Raw genomic sequence first — 21,962 nt, 5'->3', positions numbered from 1 at the left:
TACATTTTTTTTTTTTTTTTGAGATAGGGTCTCACTCTGTTACCCTGGCTGGAGTGCAGTGGTGTGATCTCAGCTCACTGCAACCTCTACCTCCTGGGTTCAAGCGATTCTTCTGCCTCAGGCTCTAGAGTAGCTGGGATTACAGGAATCTGCCACCATGCCTGGCTGATTTTTGTATTTTTAGTAGAGACAGGGTTTCACCATGTTGGCCAGGCTGGTCTCAAACTCCTGACCTCAGGTGATCCACACACCTTGGCCTCCCAAAGTGCTGGGATTACAGGTGTGAGCCACCGTGCCCAGCCTGATCATTATTTTTTTGTAGGTATCCCTTATATTTAATAATTACTTCAATGTTAACAAAAATTCCTAAAAAGGTAAACGTGAAGAAAGGGAAAACATGCCTTCTACTCAAAAGAAATGAAATGAAATGAAATGCCCAAAGTTGGTTTAGAAATCAAGAATAGAAACTTCCAAACTTCTCTCCAGAAACTACACAAGTACTTCAGTACATACTGAAAATACACAAGTATGCTGAACTTAATGAATAACCTAAAAGGTTTCTAATATTTTTTTTTTCCTTTTGCTAAACTGAGGTAAAATAGTTTTTTTTTTTTTTTTTTTTTTGAGACGGAGTCTCGCTCTGTCGCCCAGGCTGGAGTGCAGTGGCGCGATCTTGGCTCACTGCAAGCTCCACCTCCCGGGTTCACGCCATTCTCCCGCCTCAGCCTCCGAGTAGCTGGGACTATAGGCGCCCGCCACCACGCCCGGCTAGTTTTTTGTATTTTTAGTAGAGACGGGGTTTCACCATGTTAGCCAGGATGGTCTCGATCTCCTGACCTCGTGATCCACCCGCCTCGGCCTCCCAAAGTGCTGGGATTACAGGCCGAGCGCAGTGGCTCAACTTCACTTTTTTTTTTTTTTTTTTTTAAGACAGAGTCTTATTCTGTCCCTCAGGCTGGAGTGCAGTGGTGTGATCTTGGCTCACTGCAACCTCCACCTTCCGGGTTGGGTTCAAGTGATTCTTGTGCCTCAGCCTCCTAAGTAGCTGGGATTACAGGCGCCAGACACCACGCCCAGCTAATTTTTGCATTTTTAGTAGAGATGGGAGTTCACCATGTTGGCCAGGCTGGTCTTGATCTCCTGACCTCAAGTGATCCACCCGCCTCAGCCTCCCAAAGTGCTGGGATTACAGGCGTGAGCCACCGCTCCTGGCCCTCATCTGGCTAATTTTTAATTTTTTTGTAGAGACGGGGTCTTGCCATGTTGCCCAGGCTAGTCTCAAACTCATGAACTCAATCGATCTGTCCACTTCAGCCTCCCAAAGTGGGAGCCACTGTGCCTGGCCAATCATTTTTAATTTACCCAATGCATCTATACTAACGTCCAAATGCCTGAAAAAAAAAAAAGAGAATATACTTAAAAAGATGGCAGTGATGTTTATGAGAAAACTAGGCTTTGAAATTTGGCCAAAAAAACCCATTTTTAGGCAGGGCGCCATGACTCACGCCTATAATCCCAGCTCTTTGGGAGGCCGAGGTGAGTGGATCACCTGAGGTCAGGAGTTCAAGACCAGCCTGGCCAAAATGGTGAAACCCCATCTCTACTAAAAATAACAAAATTAGCTGGGCGTGGTGGTGAGCACTTGTAATTCCAGCTGCTCAGGAGGCTAATGCACAAGAATCGCTTGAACCTGGGGGTCGGAGGTTGCAGTGAGCCGAAATTGTAGCAGTGTACTCCAGCCTGGGTGACAGAGTGAGACTGTCTCAAAAATAAAAACAAAACAAAAAAATCCAAAAACCATTTTCAGGACAGGCACAGTGCCTCACGCCTGTAATCCCAGCACTTTGAGAGGCCGAGGTGGGTGGATCACTTGAGGTCAAGAGTTTGAGATCAGCATGGCCGATATGGTGAAACCTCACCTCTACTAAAAATATAAAAATTAGTCAGGTGAGGTGGCACGTGCCTGTAATCCCAGCTACTGGGGAGGCTGAGGCAGGAGAATCACTTGAACCTGGGAGGTGGAGATTGCAGTGAGCCAAGACCGTGCTACTGCACTCCAGCCAGGGCAACAGAGCAAGACCCTGTCTCAAAAACAAAACAAACCATTTTCAGTGTTATGTCAACACGCAAAGAAACTCCAAACCATTTATGAAATATATAATTTATTTTAATTGTATAACAAAAAGGGGTGTTTATTGTATGATATAATATGCTAACAGCAGTGAGACAGCTTTGAGGAAACATGTATTTCACAAAGGTTTATTTAGAAGGAATCTCCTTACCTGCCAGTGTCTGATCCCACTTGCTAATGCTGTTGGACTCGGCACTGAGTCCTTCAATATATTTCAGGTAGGCCTCTGAGTGAAGAAGCCGCTGGGTCTTTGGTGGGGGAGCTACAAACATGGGTGTTGTTGGCTGCTGTATGACAGGGGGTCCAGCTGGATGTGGGCCGGGATATGGAGGTGGTGCTTGCTGCCCTGGAGGCCCCAAAACTCCCACCTGAAAGAGTACAGGACCACATGGTGAGGCAGAAAGAGACTGCACATGTTCTGAGAAGGAGGATAACTCGAATTCTGTCAAGTCCTAGAAAATCAAACTGGGAAGCTCACCTGTTGTCCATATGGACTTCCACCTGGTGCTGGAGTCCCTACCATAGGGGCCACTCCTTGGTTCATCACACCTATAATTCAGAATGCAATGGCACAGTTAGAGGCTCTGGGTTGAAATGACTGAAAAACTACTGTCTGATAAGAAATTATGCCATTCATAATTCAAACTTATGTACCTCTGCCCTTGAATCTTTGTAGCTAGGAATCCTAAGCACCCCAACAGGATTTGAAGAGAAAGTTGTTTTGTTTCTAGGTACTTAAAGTATAATACTAGAACAATCCGTCAGATGTATATCAATTATGGCTTAGAAATGATTTGAACCTTGCATAAAATTCTAGTATTTCTCTAGGTAAGCTATTGTCTACATTCAAGAATATACCTCTATATTTCTTCTGACAACACATTCTCCTGCAACTGAAGCCTGTATTTAATTTCAGCAGAAATGGCACTGGAATCAGGCTCAGCAGTAGGCAATGTGCTAGGACAGTAGGGACACAAGGGAAGAGGCTGTGGAAGTGTATAGTTAAATGAGCTTTGTGAAGGTTGAAGGCACAGCCTTGCAATCTCCTCCCAGACCATTAGGAGCTGGTTCTAACTGGAGTCACTAGTGCTGGCAGAGAGAGAACATTTCCATCTGATAGAGTAGCACGTTGAAAAGGAATCATCTGAAGTGAAGCAACCTTGTTGCTATCACTTTATATGCAAAATGACAAAGGAACAGAAAGACTTTATGGCCCTACTAGATTTGTACTATGTCCCTGATAGTAATTTTGTAAGCTTCCCTCAGTGAATGCTCACGAGCAATTGTTGTCTCACAGGCACAGCTGATAATAATGAGATGTCCTAAATTTAGAGTCAGAGGCTCTTTTGATTTCAGGGTGCATATCTGCTATTCTGATAAAATACAGAAATAGGCAAGGGAGCCAGTTCATTAAAAACAAATAAATAAACCTAAAACTGTGGTGAACTGTTCTTGAAAACTTAAACAAATCCTGCTGGCTGTGTAGAACAATCGAGAGGAGGTAACTTCATAGTGTATAGTCCCTTCGGATTAAAAATCGTGATATTCTGTCCAGGCAGGAGCAGCTCCTCATTCTAAAGTTCAGAACTGTTTCATGAATTTGCATGTCATCCTTGCCCCATGCTCTTCTCCATATTGTTCCAATTTTAGTGTATGTGCTGCTGAAGCGAGCACCAAGGTTCAGAATTGTTAAATGCCACTTCCAGGAAGTGTAAGAGAGCCTCTTATTTGTTAGAAAATAACAAGTAAAAAAGCTTCTGTTTAAAAAGCAGAGAGTTTTATATTCTAAGTACCCAGATGTCCACCCGGATCACCAAAGTAGGATCCTGATGATTATTCGTGAATGAATGAAGAGGTTGTGGTGGGTAAGCTGGTGCTCCAGCAATATATTATTAACTTCTGTGTCCATCACCTCCTGTGCCCAGGACACTCACCCACCTTAGACTCCACAACACGGTGTGGCTCCCTAAACTGTGTAAATCATTGCTTTGCAGGGCAGCACAAACAAATCAGCAAACTCTTCTGCTTCCTCTATTGACAAATGCCATGCCGGGGCAGCTGGTGAGAATGTGAGCTGAGTCACCAGAAGAGCTCAATGAATCCCCTGCTCCTCTAAGCCTGCTCAGACATGTGCATTCGTAGGCACTAATAGGGGGACTTCCCTGAATCCTTGCTTCTTTTTTTTTTATTTAAGTAAAATAGATACGGGGTTTCACCATGTTGCCCACGGGTCTTGAACTCCTGAGCTCAAAGCAATCCTCCCACTTCAGCCTCAAAAAGTGTCCGGTCATGCCTCCTCAATTCTTTTTTTTTTGAGATGGAGTCTCGCTCTGTCACCCAGGCTGGAGTGCAGTGGCTGGATCTCAGCTCACTGCAAGCTCCGCCTCCTGGGTTTACGCCATTCTCCTGCCTCAGCCTCCGGAGTAGCTGGGACTACAGGCGCCCGCCACCTCGCCCGGCTAGTTTTTTTTTTTTTTTTTTTTTTTTTTAGTAGAGATGGGGTTTCACGGTGTTAGCCAGGATGGTCTCGATCTCCTGACCTCGTGATCCGCCCGTCTCGGCCTCCCAAAGTGCTGGGATTATAGGCTTGAGCCACCGCGCCCGGCCATGCCTCCTCAATTCTAAGTAGGTGTGTTGGGCTTCCCTCAAATTGAATTTAGAATTTCAGGAAGGGGGAAAGGAAGACAGCTATGTCCCAACACCCACCAAAAGACATCTGCAACCTAGAGGGTACTGGTGTTAGACATGGCTCCCACTAAGTGCACCTAGAAGGTGTCAACTCCAGCCTGGTCTTACTGGCTCAGTGATACCCTATGTCAAGGTGAGAGGGCAAAAAATTAAGGCCAAGTCTACCTGCTACGTGGGAACATTTACCTTATGACTGACTCCTGCTGCAACAGCAATTCACACAGTCCACTGTTTTCATATGAAGCACCTAACCCTACAAACACTTCCTCCTCTGGGAATACCTGGAGCAAATGCTTCTGTGGAATTATGGCTATATTCTAAGCAACACTCACAAAGAGTGTGGCTGGAGGTTCCAGACCAGGCCACCAAGTTTGCTCACCCTGCACACTGCTGGGTGCATGATCCAAAGCATCATTTGGTACCCTGCAAAACCCTATCACTGGTAGGTCCAACACTGGTACAAGCAAATTTAGCAAGTTTCCACCCACATTTTACCATCTGGGTTGGGCCCTTAGTTGATGTTTTAGGTAATGGACCAAATGCTTTCTGAGTCTTCCAAAGGTCACATTCCGTCCATCCAGATTACTAGCTAAGAGTTCTTTTGCAGATGATGGCAATTAATATGGGAACATGTGATTTTCCTTTCATTCAGGTTTTCTTTAAAATAATCTTTCAACTTGCTAATTCACATTTTAAAGTGAAAATGAATATAGCTATTTCTGGAATCCATTTATATATTTCTATGTAAAAGAACTTCTAAGCTTCTGTTGACAGACAAACCAATATCTACAGCTGGGGGGTAGGCTAGGCTGTTCTTTAATGTCAGGCTTTTTTTTTTTTTTTTTTTTTTTTTTTGAGACAGGGTCTCACTCTGTCGTTCAGGCTGGAGAGCAGTGGTGTGATCACTACTCACTGTAGCCTCAGTCTCCCCAGGCTCAGGTAATTCTCCCACTTCAGCCTCCTGAGTAGCTGGGACTACAGGCACATGCACCACACCTGGCTAATTTTTCCCTTTTTTTTTTTGAGACGGAGTCTTATTGTTGCTCAGGCTGGAGTGTAGTGGTGCAATCTCGGCTCACTGCAACATCTGCCTCCCGGGTTCAAGTGATTCTTCTGCCTCAGCCTCTCGAGTAGCTGGGACTACAGGCGCCCCCCAACCACACCCAGCTACTTTTGTATTTTTAGTAGAGACAGGGTTTCATCATACTAGTCAGGCTGGTCTCGAACTCCTGATCTCAAGTGATCCGCCCACCTTGGCCTCCCAAAGTGCTGGGATTACAGGCATGAACCACCATGCCCGGCCTAACACCTGGCTAATTTTTATAGAGATGGGGTCTCACCAGGTTGCCCAGGCTGGTCTTGAACTCCTGGGCTCAAGTGATCCACCTTCCTCACTCTCTGAAAGTGCTGGGATTACAGGCATGAGCCACTACACCCAGCATGTCATGCCTCTTAGGGAACTTACATACAGAAAACTATTTCAGTGAAAATTCATTGCCTCCCTGCTTTTTGTTCCTAAGGCAGACTGAGTGAAAGATTTCTGAAGAGTTCTACATTAGCAGCTCTGCAATCCCCTTAGAAAGGCTGCTTGAGGAGCCTGGAAGGAGATGGAACAATACTCTATACCCTGTGAGATAAGAATTGCACCAGAGGGAGAAATGCAACTCAGGGTCAAAAAGTGCTTTTATATGTTACTCTGAACTAGCAATTTGGGAAACTTCATTCACTGATAAGAGGGCACAGCCTTTTAGGCTGTCTGGCTTTTCAAGGACATGTCAAATTAGTTGAGTGGTTATCAATAGAGTATGCCTCTTGTCCCTTGGTTTGCTGAGTCTGGCCTCCACCATGTGTCCTGTGCTGCTGCTAGCAGCCAGGTGCACAAGGTACAAGTGCACCTGGGCCACCTGCTCAATGCACAGGACATACCCTGCTGCTGACACCCTTGGGATTCTCAGGGAGGGGAGGCCTGGCCACAGTGGGCCACGGGTGCCTCCTGGAACAACTGGTTGAAAGAGGAAAAAGAGAGTATGAAGATGTGATTAATGAGTGAATGAGGATGAAGTTCTTACCCGGTGGTGGGATGCCCGGGAGGCCAGGCACACCTGGCGGAAGATGGTGGGGTGGAGGCCCCCCAGGGTGAAGTGGCTGCATGCTGCCCATGCTAACAAGGCCATCAACTGGGCCCTGCAAAGGTGGAAGGCCTGGCGGATAGCCACCCATCATGCCTTGAAGGACACAACAAATTTCAGACATGCATCATTAACATGCAACATGAGCTAAGTAATAACAACTATCCCTCACATGCACTACCAATGAATAAAGCACCCTTAGTACTGCATGATATAACAGCAATTAGTGCAATTATTTTGTTGCAATAAAGAACAAAATAAAAAGTTACAAATATGAGACCCAACATTTTGGGATGAATTAGTACTTAGTACACTATTATTTGTAGTTATTTTCCCTGGGGTAAATATGCTGCACGTTTTCAGTTAAATAATAGTAAAGAGTTCTAGTAACAGCCTTCCCAAGGTCATAATTATTGCAAGCTGTTCAAACAGTGTGACCAGTTCTGCTGACTGCAATTCTAACTGAACAGTATGAACCCCATCATTCCACTCTGCCCACACTCATATGCCTATCATGGGTACACATGAGGGGAAATAGGAATGGAGGGAAATGAGGCGCATAGTCCTGATCACAAAGCATGGTTCTCCAGCTTGGGGGCAGGAATTGTTTAAGACTTCTACATCTACTCCTCCTTTCTAGCCTTACCATTGCTGGTAAGAATGGATTGTGCTTGGGCTTGAGCTGGGGAACAGCTTCTAAGAACCATCACAGTAAATGATATTTCATTCTTTAGATCTAAAAATGTGATAAAGATAAAACCTAAACCCTCCCAAGCCAACCAAGCCCAGGTCACTCAGGAGCCTACACACAGACTTTACGGAGGAATGGCTGGAGAATCAGGCTCTGCTGATACCAGAAAATGCCAAATGCCATCAGTCTCCAAGCTCAAATGTCCTCATATAAACCTTAACAGGGAGCATTTTAATTTGAAGTACACAATTTCTGTGAACAGAGGCTTTTATTCCTTTATTTTCAAATCGTACCTACACATGACAAAATATTTTCCACTGGCTAGAGAAGAGTTTCAGCAAACAAGTATTTTTGGCAGAAGGAATAAATTTAAGAAAAAAATTCAAAATGTCAAGGACTCACCTATCAAAAGACCTTTAAAACCACATGGCATTTTTTTTAAAACAAGAAAAACAACTTGACTTTTCTGGGATTTGTAATGATCATGATGAACAAGAACACAAAGCTCCCCCCAAAAAGGAATCACCTTTGGTCACAGCTTCTTGCAAAGGGAGGGTTGAGGGACTGGTGCCAAACCTCATTTTTATAAAATACTCTTTGTAGAGGGACTCTGTCAAACAGAGGAAAACTTCAGATTCTGAGAATTTTACTCTTGGACTTTCCCTGAAGATTTCAAAGATATTTATTTATAAAAGTTTGGTCTTTTAAGGCTATGAAATTACTAAAAATTCTGAGATCAATTCACCCTGCTTCACTAGTCATACCTAAGCTGACTGACAAACTTAAAATTACATATACCAAATTACAAAAATTTGAATAATAATCTCTCTATAATAAGATTATGAGTTTTCATTTCTTTTTAAATGAAGAGTTCGGAGAGTAAAAACTACTTTTGAACAGACACCATCATCTTAATTAAACATGAAGAGATCCAATGCTACCAATCTTTTAACCACACCACCAGTTATAGCTTTTAGGGTTAAGTAGGTGGGAAATTTAAGGATGTTAAGAGGCTTTGCTTTCAATTACAAAAGCCCATCTGAACGCAGCCTTCACGGGCTGTGGTTGAAGAAATTATTAAGAACTGAAAGACATGACACTTGTCTTCATTAAACTGTACTTTGGCATTTATTATCCCAGTCACATGTGTTCAAATGAGCTTCAATGCTTGTAAGCAAAGCTGGTCTCAAGACAGCAACAAGGCTAATAAGTAAGACTCAGGCCCTAAGAAACCTGTAAAACCATGAAAAGTCACCCTCTTAGCTGCAGGGTTCCCCCTGAGGACCAAAGAGTGGTTACTGTAGAAAATGCTTGCTTTTCATTCCCAGGGCCCAGAAGTCTAGACAGCACACCCTAAATAATGGAGCAGGGGCTTTCTAGAGGGACAACCTTCCTCATCCATAGAGTTCTATAATGTTCTTCCCCAACAGGGAGCTAAAATGCTGCAGCTGCTGTTTTTTTTTTTTTTTTAATTGTTTTTAGCTGTTTGTATTTATTTTGTTAATGTGTCCCTGGGTTTTGAAGTCAAGGGCACAGTGCCACAACGTCACACATCGAATAGAACAAAACAGGATGTCAATGAGGGAATTCTAACTTTCAAAGTCCCCATGTTCAAGGCCTGATTTCTAAAAACCTCTGGAACCCCATTAACCAAAATGGGCCATGGAATAGAGCAGGCGATTATGAGATTTGTTAGATCAACATCAGTTACACTGAAAGTACTGAAAGCCATGATTCAGATGTGCTTTGGCGAGTGCAACTGCTGAGTTCAGCGACAGTGCATTTGAGAAGTTGCCATCACAAAAGTTAGGAGCGACAATGGAAAAGTTGTCCTATGCTACTCCTCCTTAAAAAGCAAAAACGAAACAGCAAAAACAGCATTCCAACAAGCCTGCCTTGAACAACACTATCTTGGACTTCCTGTGAAAGAGGTCAGACTGCTTGCTTAAGAAGAAACACAGGTGGCTTGTACAGACCTCACCAGGATTGGAGAGATCTCAAAGAAGGGGCCCAAGAAGTGGTCTGCAGGCTTCTCATTGGAGACATGTCAGACAAAGATATTCAATTCAAGAAGAGTCAAATTTGCTATGGCTACCAGAACCAGAGACAACACACACAAGCAAACCACATTCATCATTTTCTTTTTCTTTTTCTTTTTTTTTTAAAATATGTGACTGGGATACTAACAGAAAATGCAGTTTAATGTAATTAAATAGAAAAGCATTACAGAGTGGGCACAATGAATTGAATAAGGACTTCGTATTCTATTTAGCAGTCATGCACATTGGTGACCAAGAAAGGATTTACAATTCATTGTCAAAAAATCCTTTTAAATGGTCAGTCTTTTAAGGATGGCTGCAGCAGAACAAGGCAAACTGAATACTGGAATGAGACGGGAAAATCAACACCACCTAAAGACTGGTTTTGTGTTTTCTCTTGGGAGTCCCTCTAGAACAGAATTCAGGGTCTATTTTCATATTTTCTGATATAGTGCTCTATCAAGAGCAGTCTGGGGTGGAGAACATCACCAGACCATGCCCATAGCCAGGGAAGAGCTGCTCCCTACCAATTACCAGGGCTGGGCCCAGGGCCCATTTCTGGGGCAGAAGGGAGGCATTGCCTGTATGGGAAAGGCAATATAGGACAACATGGATGACTTCAAACTTTGAATCTGTCATGAGAAAAGGCAATAGACTGTGGCCTACTCCTTATTGGAGAAAAAAAAAATGAAGGAATTTCTTAAAGTGGAAAAAAATGGTCTTAGCTCCTGTTTTTACCTGCAACAGGTGTCAACTGCTGATTGAGCATCCCCATTGGTGTTGGTGGTGGCACCACCCCCATGAGAGCCCCCACAGGGGTGCCTGCTCGGGGAGAAGCACTCGGCTGCTGTTGCTGTGCTGCTCGCTCTCTCTCCTGCTGCTCAGCAACTTTAGCTGCCCGCTCTGTAAAGGCATTTCAGATTTTCAATTCTGTTTTTAACCCAGGAATTCAAAATACCATCCATTGCATTCAACAGGACTAGTAAAAACACAGGCAACAGTTCTGTCTCAATGGAAGGAACAGTAGATGACTAGTCTCAACACAGGAGGAGTCGGGCCGATTTCACTCGGTAACCTAGAGTCCAGCTTTCCTATCCCATCTTGAGAACTGGTCTGCAAAGATTTCAAGAATGTTAAGACTGCAACACACATTCAGAAAGCACAGGTTTTATGTAAACACGTCACCAGCATAACCACCATGGTTAATCTCACGAGGCACTCTGAAGATGAGAAGCGCTACCATTATTCTAGTATTAATAGCATTACAGATTATTTATAATTTCAACATGAAGCAATTCCATGGCCCATTATAATTTTTGGTACAATTGTTACTTACTATATATATTTCCTGATTCTTTGTACCCAATTTTACTCAGATTTGAGGACTCATGATGAGTGTCATGGGGTTTAGCAGCTGAAGAAAATTAACTCTGTAAGGGAAAAGTAGCTGACTGCCTCCTTCAGAAGGTTTTAGGGAAACAACTAATTTCTACATTCTAATGAAGCAAAGAAGTCATGTTTAATAAACCCCAAAGGAAAAAAATGCATTATACTTCAGGCTACAATCATCAGAAGCAGAGAATTATATATACACTTATGTAGCAATGGACAATGTACTGAAAGAACCAGGTTTCCTGAAGCTGAGCACTTCAATACTGACCATAAACCACCCTAAGTCAATGAAAATTCCAGAGCCCCTCTTATTTCATTCAAAATGCAAAAAGAGCATTTGCTGTGGCAGTTCTGGGCCGTAGAATACATCCTGCTACCTCCCCACTCCCGGCCCTGAGCTACTCTGTTTGCATCTCCAGAGCCGGGAGCTCCAATGATCATGTTTCCAGTCTTTTTGGGAGCTAGCAAACTGAACCCCTACTGAAGAACTCCTGAAATGTTGTATTTCCAAAGCTCCCACCATACAGGGTTTCTTGTCTCACCATTCATAAATAGAAGATCCCCCCACTCATTGCATAGGCAAATGGAGGCTGGGAGACAGGCAGTCACTTGTCCAAGGATATAGAGAGAACCAGCAACCTATGGCCCTAACTCCTGATATCACACTCCAACTGCCACACATAAACCCTCCAACATGGAACTCAACACCACTGATTTGAGGAGGGGGAAAATAGCTCAAGGTCATATAGCTTTACAGAGAATCAAGAAGCTACAGCTCCAGTCCTCCTTTAAGAATATGAAAGTCAAGCAATCAAAGGCCTCTTGGCTGTGACAGAGTTGCCTGCATAGCCTTATCATCACTAAGACTGTCCTAGTTTACAGACCCTTTGTACAACGAGTATGAGAGAAGGCCATTTGAACAAACTATTTACTTGAGATAGCAGTAAAAAAAAAAAAAAAAAAAATCGACCTAGAGTCCCACTTCAAATTCTAGTATTTTCATTATACAAGTGACACAGTAAAGTGGGAAAGCAAAAAAATGAAATGGAAAAAAAAAATAATAATAAGACCTATGGATTGAATATTGGACTGGCTACCCAAACTCCAAACTTTGGGTTTTGAATTCAACGAGAGAAAACATCAAAAGTTCAGATTTTATGTCTCAGGTAGATGCTGCTGAGTCATATAACTCCCCACTCACTAGGTTCTCACTCACTTTCAGACTCCTCTTTGAATTTGGAAGAATGTTCCAGACGCCATCACCTCTCCCTGTCTTCAGTCCTACTCCAGTGTTTTTACCTTCACAGTGTCTTCAGGTATCTCTCTCCTGCTCACACTCTAAATAACCAGCCACCCAGCACTGGCTTCATTTGCCTTGCTGCTGCTGCTGCTGCTGCGTTGCTCGTTCAGCAATATCCATGTGAGTTTAATTTCCAACACTCCTCCAGCTCAGTGGTATAGTAGGTCTTAACTTTCAATTAGGTCAGAAATATCAAAGCTCCACAAAGTTCTAGGTTCTTATGGAACTGACTAGCGTTTTTCAAAGAATATTCTGCAAAATATTAGTTCTTTAGGATATTCATAGGTACTACATAAATACCTAGTCAAATTTCAGAAAACGCCAGATAATATAAAACAGGTTATTTACCGGCGGTCTTAAAGTCTTTAATATGGGAATATGCATGTTGTATGAAAGGAGTGAAGGTGAGCACTCCCCTTGATAAGGACAGAAGAGGGCCTCGGGCCTGACAACACACATACAGGAATATGCACCATAAGTTTCCACGAGAGAGAGTTTGGAATGCTTCTCAAACTGGTTTTGCCACAGAATGTTTTCTGGCTAAACATCTTGCAGGATTAGGATTCTCTGCAGAAGATTCTTGGAGAAGCCTGTCAGATAATTTCATAGTAATCAATCAATTATAATAAATGATTTTTTTTTAAAGAAGTTTCTTTGGAGACTTCATAAATTTTAATAAAAGGGACAACCTAAATAATTAATTTATGTTTGTCAGAAAATAACAGAACTGTACCACCTAAGAAGAGTAGTGGTTGACCATTGTAGAGAGGAGCTCTAAACTGGCAAAATGAACCAATATATAAAATTCCAGAAGGAAAAAGTACAGCTCAAAGGGCAATAGTACTGCCTAATCTAATGTTTACTACTAATTTCTTTACTAAATCCATGTCTGATATTAAAAACAAAAACAAAAACCCAACAACAAAAAACAAAAAGTCTCAAGTATTTGTCTCTAAATGGCTAAGAATCACCAAATTCTTGAATGACAGCTCATTGCCCAAAGTGATTTAATTAGAATAAAAGGAAAATAAAGGCAGTTGAGCTTTACAAAAAAGACCCAAATACCTTAGACATAGCTATGAAACAGACACAGTATAGGCCAGGACTGACCTAGGAAACCAAGCACTTTGGCAAAGACTCAGCCTGAAGTTTAAATATATGGCTTACCAAGAGCTGTAACAGAAGATCACTGATTTTAAGAGGCCCTTTGCAGATGAATTTTAATTAAAATTATATTTAACATCATTGTGCAATCATTCCCTAGCTCAACATGTGTGCTTACAGGGCTCAATGAAAGAAAAAAATCATGCAATTTTTAGTAGCAAAATATTTTGGAGAAATTTGCAGGGGAAAGTACAACACCAGGATCAGAGGCCAAGTCAGGGGCAGTGCTCTGCTCAGTCAGGACAAGGCTGGCATCTAAAATGGCTGGGTGCCATTTAGAACAGTCCCCAAAATAAAGTTCATGTGCAAGTGGTAAGAACGAGAGTAAAACCTGTCTCCACGCGTGCATTCCTGAAACACCCCCTTGCTTTGAAAGACAGTTGTGCCTAGGCTCTATTTACCTTCATATTCTGCTTTCTTGGCTGTCTCAAGATTTCTCCATTCTGTCCCCACAAGGCGGCTGAGCTCCCCGAAAGAGTAGTCTGGGTGTTGGGCCTTAATCACAGCCCTCATCTCACTGCTGAACAGGATGTAGCCACTCATGTTGATTTTCCGTTTGGAGCCTTCCTTCTTTGCACTGCCTTTGGCAGACTTTGGGGTAGACTGTAAGACAGAAAGGTCTTATGGTGCATCAAAACATTACATTTGGTTAACTGCTCAAAATCTCAGAAGCCAGCTGGCTCACGTCTGTAATCCCAGCCCTTTGTGAGGCTGAGGCGGGCGGATCACGAGGTCAAGAGATCGAGACCATCCTGGCTAACACAGTGAAACCCCGTGTCTACTAAAAAAAAATACAAAAAGTTAGCCGGGCGTGGTGGCAGGTGCCTGTAGTCCCAGCTACTCAGGAGGCTGAGGCAGGAGAATGGCGTGAACCGGGGAGGCGGAGCTTGCAGTGAGCTGAGACCGTGCCACTGTACTTAAATTTCAGAAGCCAGGAACATGTGATTCAACAGATACTGCTTTATTGACATGTTTGGTTCACAGCTGGCTATTTTCTTGGTCAAAACGCACCTCTTCCTTACCTATTACCATGTAAGAAATAAATGAAAGTTTCGCTGAATTCCATGGCTGCAATCTGTAATGGTGACCTCACAATTAAGTCTTGAGAAAATTCTTTTTTTTTTTTTTTGATATAGGGTCTTGCTCTGTCACCACGCTGGAGTACAGTGGTGCAATCATAGCTCACTGAAGCCTTGATCTACCAGGCTCAAGTGATTCTCCTGCCTCAGCCTGCTGAGTAGCTGGGACTACAGGTGTGCATCACCATGCCTGACTAATTTTTTTTTTTTTTTTTGAGACGGAGTCTCGCTCTGTCGCCCAGACTGGAGTGCAGTGGCCGGATCTCAGCTCACTGCAAGCTCCGTCTCCCGGGTTTACGCCATTCTCCTGCCTCAGCCTCCCGAGTAGCTGGGACTACAGGCACCCGCCACCTTGCCTGGCTAGTTTTTTTTGTATTTTTTAGTAGAGACGGGGTTTCACCATGTTAGCCAGGATGGTCTCGATCTCCTGACCTCATGATCCACCTGTCTCGGCCTCCCAAAGTGCTGGGATTACAGGCTTGAGCCACCGCGCCCAGCCTACTAATTTTAAAAATTTTTAGTAGAGATGAGATTTCACTATGTTGCCCAATCTGGTCTTGAACTCCTGAGCTCAAATGATCCTCCTGCCTTGGCCTCCCAAAGTGCTGGGATTATAGACATGAGCCACCATGCCTGGCCAAGTCTTGTAAAAATTCTGTATGAGAAAAAAATAAACCAACAGAGATCACCTCAACCAAAAGATAAGGTCCTACATAAGGAGAGATTAAAAAGACATGGGTAATAAAAGCTAAAGACAAACAGGGTGATGTTGCTCCTTATTGCTTTTCTTCAGCACAAGGAAGAGTCTTCTAACTAAGCCTGCCATTAAAATAGCTACGAAATTTTAAAGATATTAATTTTAAATTAATGGTATTAATATAATTATTAATGGGATAATGACATAATTTTTGTCAATTAAAAATAAATGAGTAAATCATGGCACTGACAAATTAAAAACTGTTCCTTCCTGTAGAATTCTAAGTTAAAGCTCACATATGGAGGGGCTGGATGTCACTTTACTTTGGTTTTGAGTCTGCTGCAAACCAAAGGTGGTAATAAGACAAGTAACAGGAACTTGTCACCTTCACCTGTGGGGGTGTGTAGGGCATGAGGTCCAGCTCACTGGCCAGGGGGGTCTGAAGTTGAGGTAGAGAAGGAGGTTCAATGACCTCACTATCTTCTTCACCCATCTCTTCAATATCATCATCTCCACCTTCTAACTCGGCAAATTTAGCTTCTAGCAACTGGATCTTCTTTTCCAACAAAGGTGATGGCTCCTTCTGAGGAACAATTGGTTTTCTGAAAAAAGTGACATAAAAAACCTAAAATCACCTAATGCCCCTCCAGAATGAGCCGGAAAGCAGTGTTCCACCTTAACAACTACAAGTGACTTCTTGCAATCTGCAATATATGCTCTAAAGTCAGCATGGAAAGACTTTAAATGTGTGTTTATGAAATTACTTCTACTTAGAGATGTTTGTTTTTAAATAATTATACTGAATATCCACAAAAGCATTGTGTCCAAAGTTGGGATCTAGTTGCCTATATATAGCAAAAAGAGTTTTCAAAATCTGTGGAACTGAGAAATCTCCTAACAGACAGGATATAAACCAGAACTAAGTGTTTCTGCCTCATTCCACAATTACTGGAGTCTACGCCAAGGGCACTATTAGAGCAGCTACCAGGTCCCAGCAGATCATGAAGTCTTTCCTTTAATCTTTAACTGAATAAAGATTTTCTATTTGAAATATTTACTACTCTAGTTTAAGATCTAATAAAAAATTAAAAACACTAGACTACACTATATTGGTATCAGTTAACGGAAGTGCTCTTTTTTCCTTAGTTTTTCAAGCTTTACCTGAAGTAGTAAATTTCATCATCTACCACTTTAGCAGAGAGTGAAAACCTCTTCAATCCTTTGAATTTCTTCATCTGCTTGTCACTCTCATTGTAGCGGCTCTCACAAAGCAGAATGTCATTTTCTGGTATTTCAGTTGGCCTGCAGGAGAGGAAGTCCTTGAATGACAACACAGCACACTTTCCTGAAAGAGAAAATTAGGAAGAAATTAAAGGAGTAAACTGTGGTCATAGTTAATAATTGTTTTATTATTTTTGGATGAATACATTCATATAATTAAAAATTTAAAAGATATGAAAGGCATGGTGGGTTACACCTGTAATCCCAGCACTTTGAGAGGCTGAGGTGGGCAGATCTCTTGAGCTCAGGAGTTTGAGACCAGCCTGGGCAACATAGTGAGACCCCCAACTTCTACAAAAAATCCAAAAAATTAGCCAGGTGTGGTGGTGCATGCCTGTAGTCCCAGCTACTTGGGAGGCTGAGGTGGGAATCATCTGAGTCAGGGAAGTCTGAGTGTGAGGCTACCGTGAGCTGTGATTGCACTACTGCACTCCAGCCTGGGTGATAGAGTGAGACCCTATGTCAAGAAAGAAAAAAAAAAGATATAAAACGATATGTATTGGCATAAGGATAGAATATACAGGTCAACAGAATAGAACTGAAAGTGTAGAAATAAACCAATATAATAGAGCTTTTATGGGCAAGTGATTTTTAATAAGGGTTCCAAGACAATTCAGTGGGGGAAAGAATACTCTTTTCAACAGATGGTACGGTAACAGGACAAGTAGATTTCCACTTCTGCACATGAATGCAGTTGAATTCCTACCTCCTATCATATATAAAAATTAATTTGGCCAGGTGCAGTGGCTCATGCCTGTAATCCCAGTACTTTGGAGAAGTTCAGGCAGGCGAATCATGAGGTCAAGAGATCGAGACCATCCTGGCCAACATGATGAAACCCCTGTCTCTACTAAAAATACAAAAATTAGCTGGGCGTGGTGGCGTGCACCTGTAGTCCCAGCTACTCAGGAGGCTGAGGCAGGAAAATCGCTTGAACCTGGGAGGCGCAGGTTGCAGAGAGTTAAGATGACGCCACTGCACTCAAGCCTGAGCGAAGGAGCGAGACTCCGTTTAAAAAAAAAAAAATTAATTCAAAATGGGCTGGGTGCAGTGGCTCACGTCTGTAATCCCAGCCCTGTGGGAGGCCAAGGCGGGTGGATCATCTGAGGTCAGGAGTTCGAGACCAGCCTGACCAACATGATGAAACTTCGTCTCTACTAAAAACACAAAAAAATTAGCTGGGCGTGGTGGTGCAATCCTGTAAGCCCAGCTACTCGGGAGGTTAAGGCAGGAGAATTGCTTGAACCCGGGAGGCAGAGGCTGCAGTGAGCCAAGAGCACCCCACTGCACTCCAGCCTGGGCAACAGAGCGAGACTCAGTCACACACCAAAAAAAAAAAAAAAAGGGTTTTATCAAAATTAAGAACTTCTGTGCTCCAAAGGATACTACAAAAAAAGTAAAAAGATAAGCCATAGAAGAAAATATTTGCAAATCATATATCTAGTAAGAGTCTAGTATATAGAATATATATTTCTACAACTCAACATTAAGACAAACACATAATGCAATTTAAAAATGTGCAAAAGATATAAATTGACATGTCTCTAAAAAAAGACATACAAATGTCCAATAGGCACATGAAACAATGCTTAACATCATTCATCATCAGGGAAATGCAAATCAAAACGGCAATGAAATACTACTTCACACCCCATTCAGATGCCTGTATTTAAAAAAAACCCAAAACAGAAAATAACAAGTGGTGGCAAGGATGTGAAGAAAATGGAACCCTTATATCTTGGTGGGACTGTAAAACGGTGCAGCTGCTGTGGAAAATAGTTAGGCAGTTGCTCCAAAAAGTTAAACACTGAGTTACCATAAGACCTAGCAATTCTATTTCTAGGTATATATCTAAAAGAAATCAGAGGATCAAATACTTGTACACCACTGATAAGAGCAGTTTTACTCACAATAGCTAAAATGTGAAAACAACCTACATGTCCATTAACAGATGTAGTATACATATAATGGAATACACAGCCTTAGGAATAAAATTCTGATATACGGTATAACATGGATAAGCCTTGAAAACATTATGCTAAATATGCCAGATACAAAGGGACAAATATTGCATGATTCCACTTACATGCAGTATCTAGAATAGGCAAAATTCATGAACAAAAAGTAGAACAGAGATTCCTAGGGCCAGGGGGAAGGGGAAAATAAAGAGCTGTTTAACGGGCACAAAGTTTTTATTTGGGATAATGAAAAAAATTCTAGAAATGAACAGTGGCAATGGCTGTACAGTATTGTCAATGGACTTAAAGCCACTGAACTGTGTATTTAAAAATAGTTAAGGCTGGGCGTGGTAATCCTAGCACTTTGGGAGGCCAAGGTGGGCGGATCACCTGAGGTCAGGAGTTTGAGACCAGCACCACCAACATGGCGAAACCCCGTCTCTACTAAAAATACAAAAATTAGCCAGGTGTGGTGGCATGCACCTGTAATCCCAGTTACTCAGGAGGCTGAGGCAGGAGAATCACTTGAACCTGGGAGGCAGAGGTTGCGGGCAGCCGAGACTGTGCCACTGACTCCAGCCTGGGTGACAGAGAAAGACTCCGTCTCCAAAAAAAAAAAAAAAAAAAGCCCCTGACTCCAGCCTGGGTGGCAAAGACTCCTTCTCAAAAAAAAAAAAAAAAAAAAAGTTAAAATGATGAATTTTGTGACATATATAAAACAATAAAAAACTTCCATAAATGGCAGCATATTACTTAAAACTGTTTTGCACCTGAATTTTGTCACAAAATAATATGTCTTGGAGATCACGGCTTGTATGAATGTACCAAGTTTATTCAACTAGTTCCCTGTTGATGGATGTCTATGTTGTTTCCCAATGTTTGCTCTTCTGTTGATGCTAAACAATGCTGAAATAAGTAATTTAAGACATATCAATTTGCACATAGGTGAATACATCTGAAGCATAAATTTCTAGAAGTATAAAAGCTGAGTCAAAGGGTATGTATACACTTTTAAAATTTTTGTAAGTATTATCAAATTGCCTTCCATAAAGGGTGCCCTAATTCACAGACTACCACAAAGTAGGTAGATACCATTTCCTCATGCTGTTGTCAACTAGTGAGAAACGTTTTCTGTATCTTTGACAATTTGATACGTAATCTGAAAAAAAAAAGAAGAAAAAGAAAGGAAAAAAAATATCTGGGTAGCTTTAACTGGCATTTCTCTAATGGCTGAGGTTGGGTATATTTTCTTTTCTTTTTTTTTTTGATCTCAGCTCACCGCAGCCTCTGCCTCCCGGGTTCAAGCAATTATCCTGCCTCAGCCTCCCGAGTAGCTGGGATTACAGGCGTGTGCCACCATGACTGGCTAATTTTTTTTTTTTTTTTTTTTTAGTAGAAATGGGGTTTCACCGTGTTGGCCAGGCTGGTCTCGAACTCCTGACCTCAGGTGATCCGCCTCCCAAAGTGCTGGGATTACAGGCGTGAGCCACTGTGCCCAGCCGGGTATATTTTCATTTGTTTAAGAATCACTGGTAGTTTCTTTTTTTTTTAAGATGGAGTCTCGCTCTGTCACTCAGGCTGGAGCGCAGTGGTGCGATTCTGGCTCACTGCAACCTCTGCCTCAGTCTCCCGAGTAGCTGGGACTACAGATGCCTACCAACATGTCCAGCTAATTTTTGCAGTTTTAGTACAGACAAGGTTTCACCATGCTGGCCAGGCTGGTCTCCAAATCCTGACCTCAAGTGATCCGCCCACCTCGGCCTCCCAAAGTGCTGGCATTATAGGCGTGAGTCATCACACTGGGCCCTAGTAATTTATTTCTGCTCTCCCTTATCTTCTTTGTCCATTTTCCTGCTGGATGTTGATCTTCATCTAATTGCTTTATAGGAGCTCTTCATCTACAAGGAAAATCAGATCTTTGTCTATGATAAACATTGCAAATATTTTCTCAAGATTGTCATTTTTGTTTTTGCCAGTTTTGGTTGTATAGATATTTTCCATTTTTATATAGTTGAATTTATCAGTATTTTATTGTATGAGTTCTGGCTTTTATGTCAGAGATTAACAAAATTTCTTTCCCATGGTTTCTTTTGGTATATTTGTTAATTTTATGTTTATTTAAATTTATAATTCATCTGGGAATCTATCTTGAAGTTAAGATGTGGGATATGGCTACAATTTTATTTTTCCAAGTGGTTACTGAATTTCCAAACACCATTTAGAGAAAAATACATCTTTCCCCACTTATCTGATATGCCACTTTTACCATATATTATATTTGCTAAACTTTCTATTTTGTTCAAATAACCTGTTTACTCATATATAGTTTTAATTGTTATAGTGCTAAAGGTTTTAATATCTGGTAAGGACAGATCCCCTTTCACTATACTTTTCAGAATTTTCCTGAGTTTTTCTGTTTTTGAGACAGGGTCTCACTTTGCTGCCCAGCCTGGAGTGCAGTGGTAAGATGACAGCTGCTCACTGCAGCCTCAATCTCCCTGGCTCAAGTGATCCGCACACCTCAGCCCCCCACCCCGGGTAGTTGCGACTACAGGCAAGTGCTACTTAGCTAATTTTTGTACTTTTTGTAGAAATCGGGTTTTGCCATCTTGCCCAGGCTGGTCTCAAACTCCTAGGCTCAAGTGATCCACCCACCTCGGCCTCCCAAAGTGCTGGGATTGATAACAGGAGTGAGCCACTGTGCCCGATCCTAAGTTTCTTTAAAAAAAAAAAAATATATATATATATATAAAAATATATATATATTTTAATATTTATATATATTTATATATTTATATATATATTTGAGATGGAGTCTTGCTCTGTCGCCCAGGCCGAGTGCAGTGGCGCGATCTCGGCTCACTGCAAGCTCTGCCTCCCAGGTTCACGCCATTCTCCTGCCTCAGCCTCCCAAGAAGCTGGGACTACGGGTGCCCACCACCACGCCCTGCTAATTTTTTGTATTTTTAATAGAGACAGGGCTTCACCATGTTATTGAGGATGGTCATGATCTCCTGACCTCGTGATCCGCCTGCCTCGGCCTCCCAAAGTGCTGGCATTACAGGCATGAGCCACCGCGCCTGGCCTTCAATATGATTTTTAAAATGAGTTCATGTAGTATCAACTTCCTCACAAGCAAATTCCCACTGGCATATCTAATGGGATCATATTAAAGATTAATTTAGGGAGGATGGACATCTTTATGACGTTGAAACCTATCTAGGCCTATGGTATTGCTTTGCAATTTGTTCAAGCATTCGTTCAATAACATTTTAAAAGTTTTTTCATACAGATGTGGCATATATTTTGTTAAGTTTATCTAAGGTATTTTATCTTACTAGTACTGAATCTTTTAAGATAATAGATTTGTTATTTATTTATATTCAATCATCTTACTTCTCTTACTGTTTGCC

General features: G+C 42.0%; 1 protein-coding gene and 2 pseudogenes across 40 annotated transcripts in view; 1 reads left to right on the top strand and 2 right to left on the bottom strand.

The window, feature by feature from the left end:
* Nucleotides 1-21,962, bottom strand: part of PBRM1 (polybromo 1) — a 151,468-nt gene that overhangs the window by 3,069 nt on the left and 126,437 nt on the right. For 23 of the 40 annotated variants that reach the window (XM_017955406.2, XM_021934327.2, XM_017955403.3 and 20 more), the window contains 7 exons: nt 16,472-16,655; nt 15,702-15,912; nt 13,936-14,137; nt 10,417-10,581; nt 6,889-7,044; nt 2,610-2,680; nt 2,283-2,499 (listed from right to left, as the gene is read on the bottom strand). In XM_017955406.2, coding sequence (XP_017810895.1) covers nt 2,283-2,499; nt 2,610-2,680; nt 6,889-7,044; nt 10,417-10,581; nt 13,936-14,137; nt 15,702-15,912; nt 16,472-16,655 — 1,206 coding nt within the window. The remainder of the gene's footprint in view (nt 1-2,282; nt 2,500-2,609; nt 2,681-6,888; nt 7,045-10,416; nt 10,582-13,935; nt 14,138-15,701; nt 15,913-16,471; nt 16,656-21,962) is intronic. The other 17 variants (XM_021934344.2, XM_021934345.2, XM_031663298.1 and 14 more) reach the window with 3 other exon arrangements.
* LOC116273963 lies at nt 3,708-3,805 on the bottom strand (annotated as a pseudogene).
* LOC116274025 lies at nt 12,753-12,891 on the top strand (annotated as a pseudogene).

This window comes from Papio anubis, chromosome 2 (assembly GCF_008728515.1).
Source record: "Papio anubis isolate 15944 chromosome 2, Panubis1.0, whole genome shotgun sequence".
Taxonomy (NCBI): domain Eukaryota; kingdom Metazoa; phylum Chordata; class Mammalia; order Primates; family Cercopithecidae; genus Papio; species Papio anubis.
Note: the sequence above shows the minus strand (reverse complement) of the source record. Positions and strands in the feature narration are given on the sequence as shown.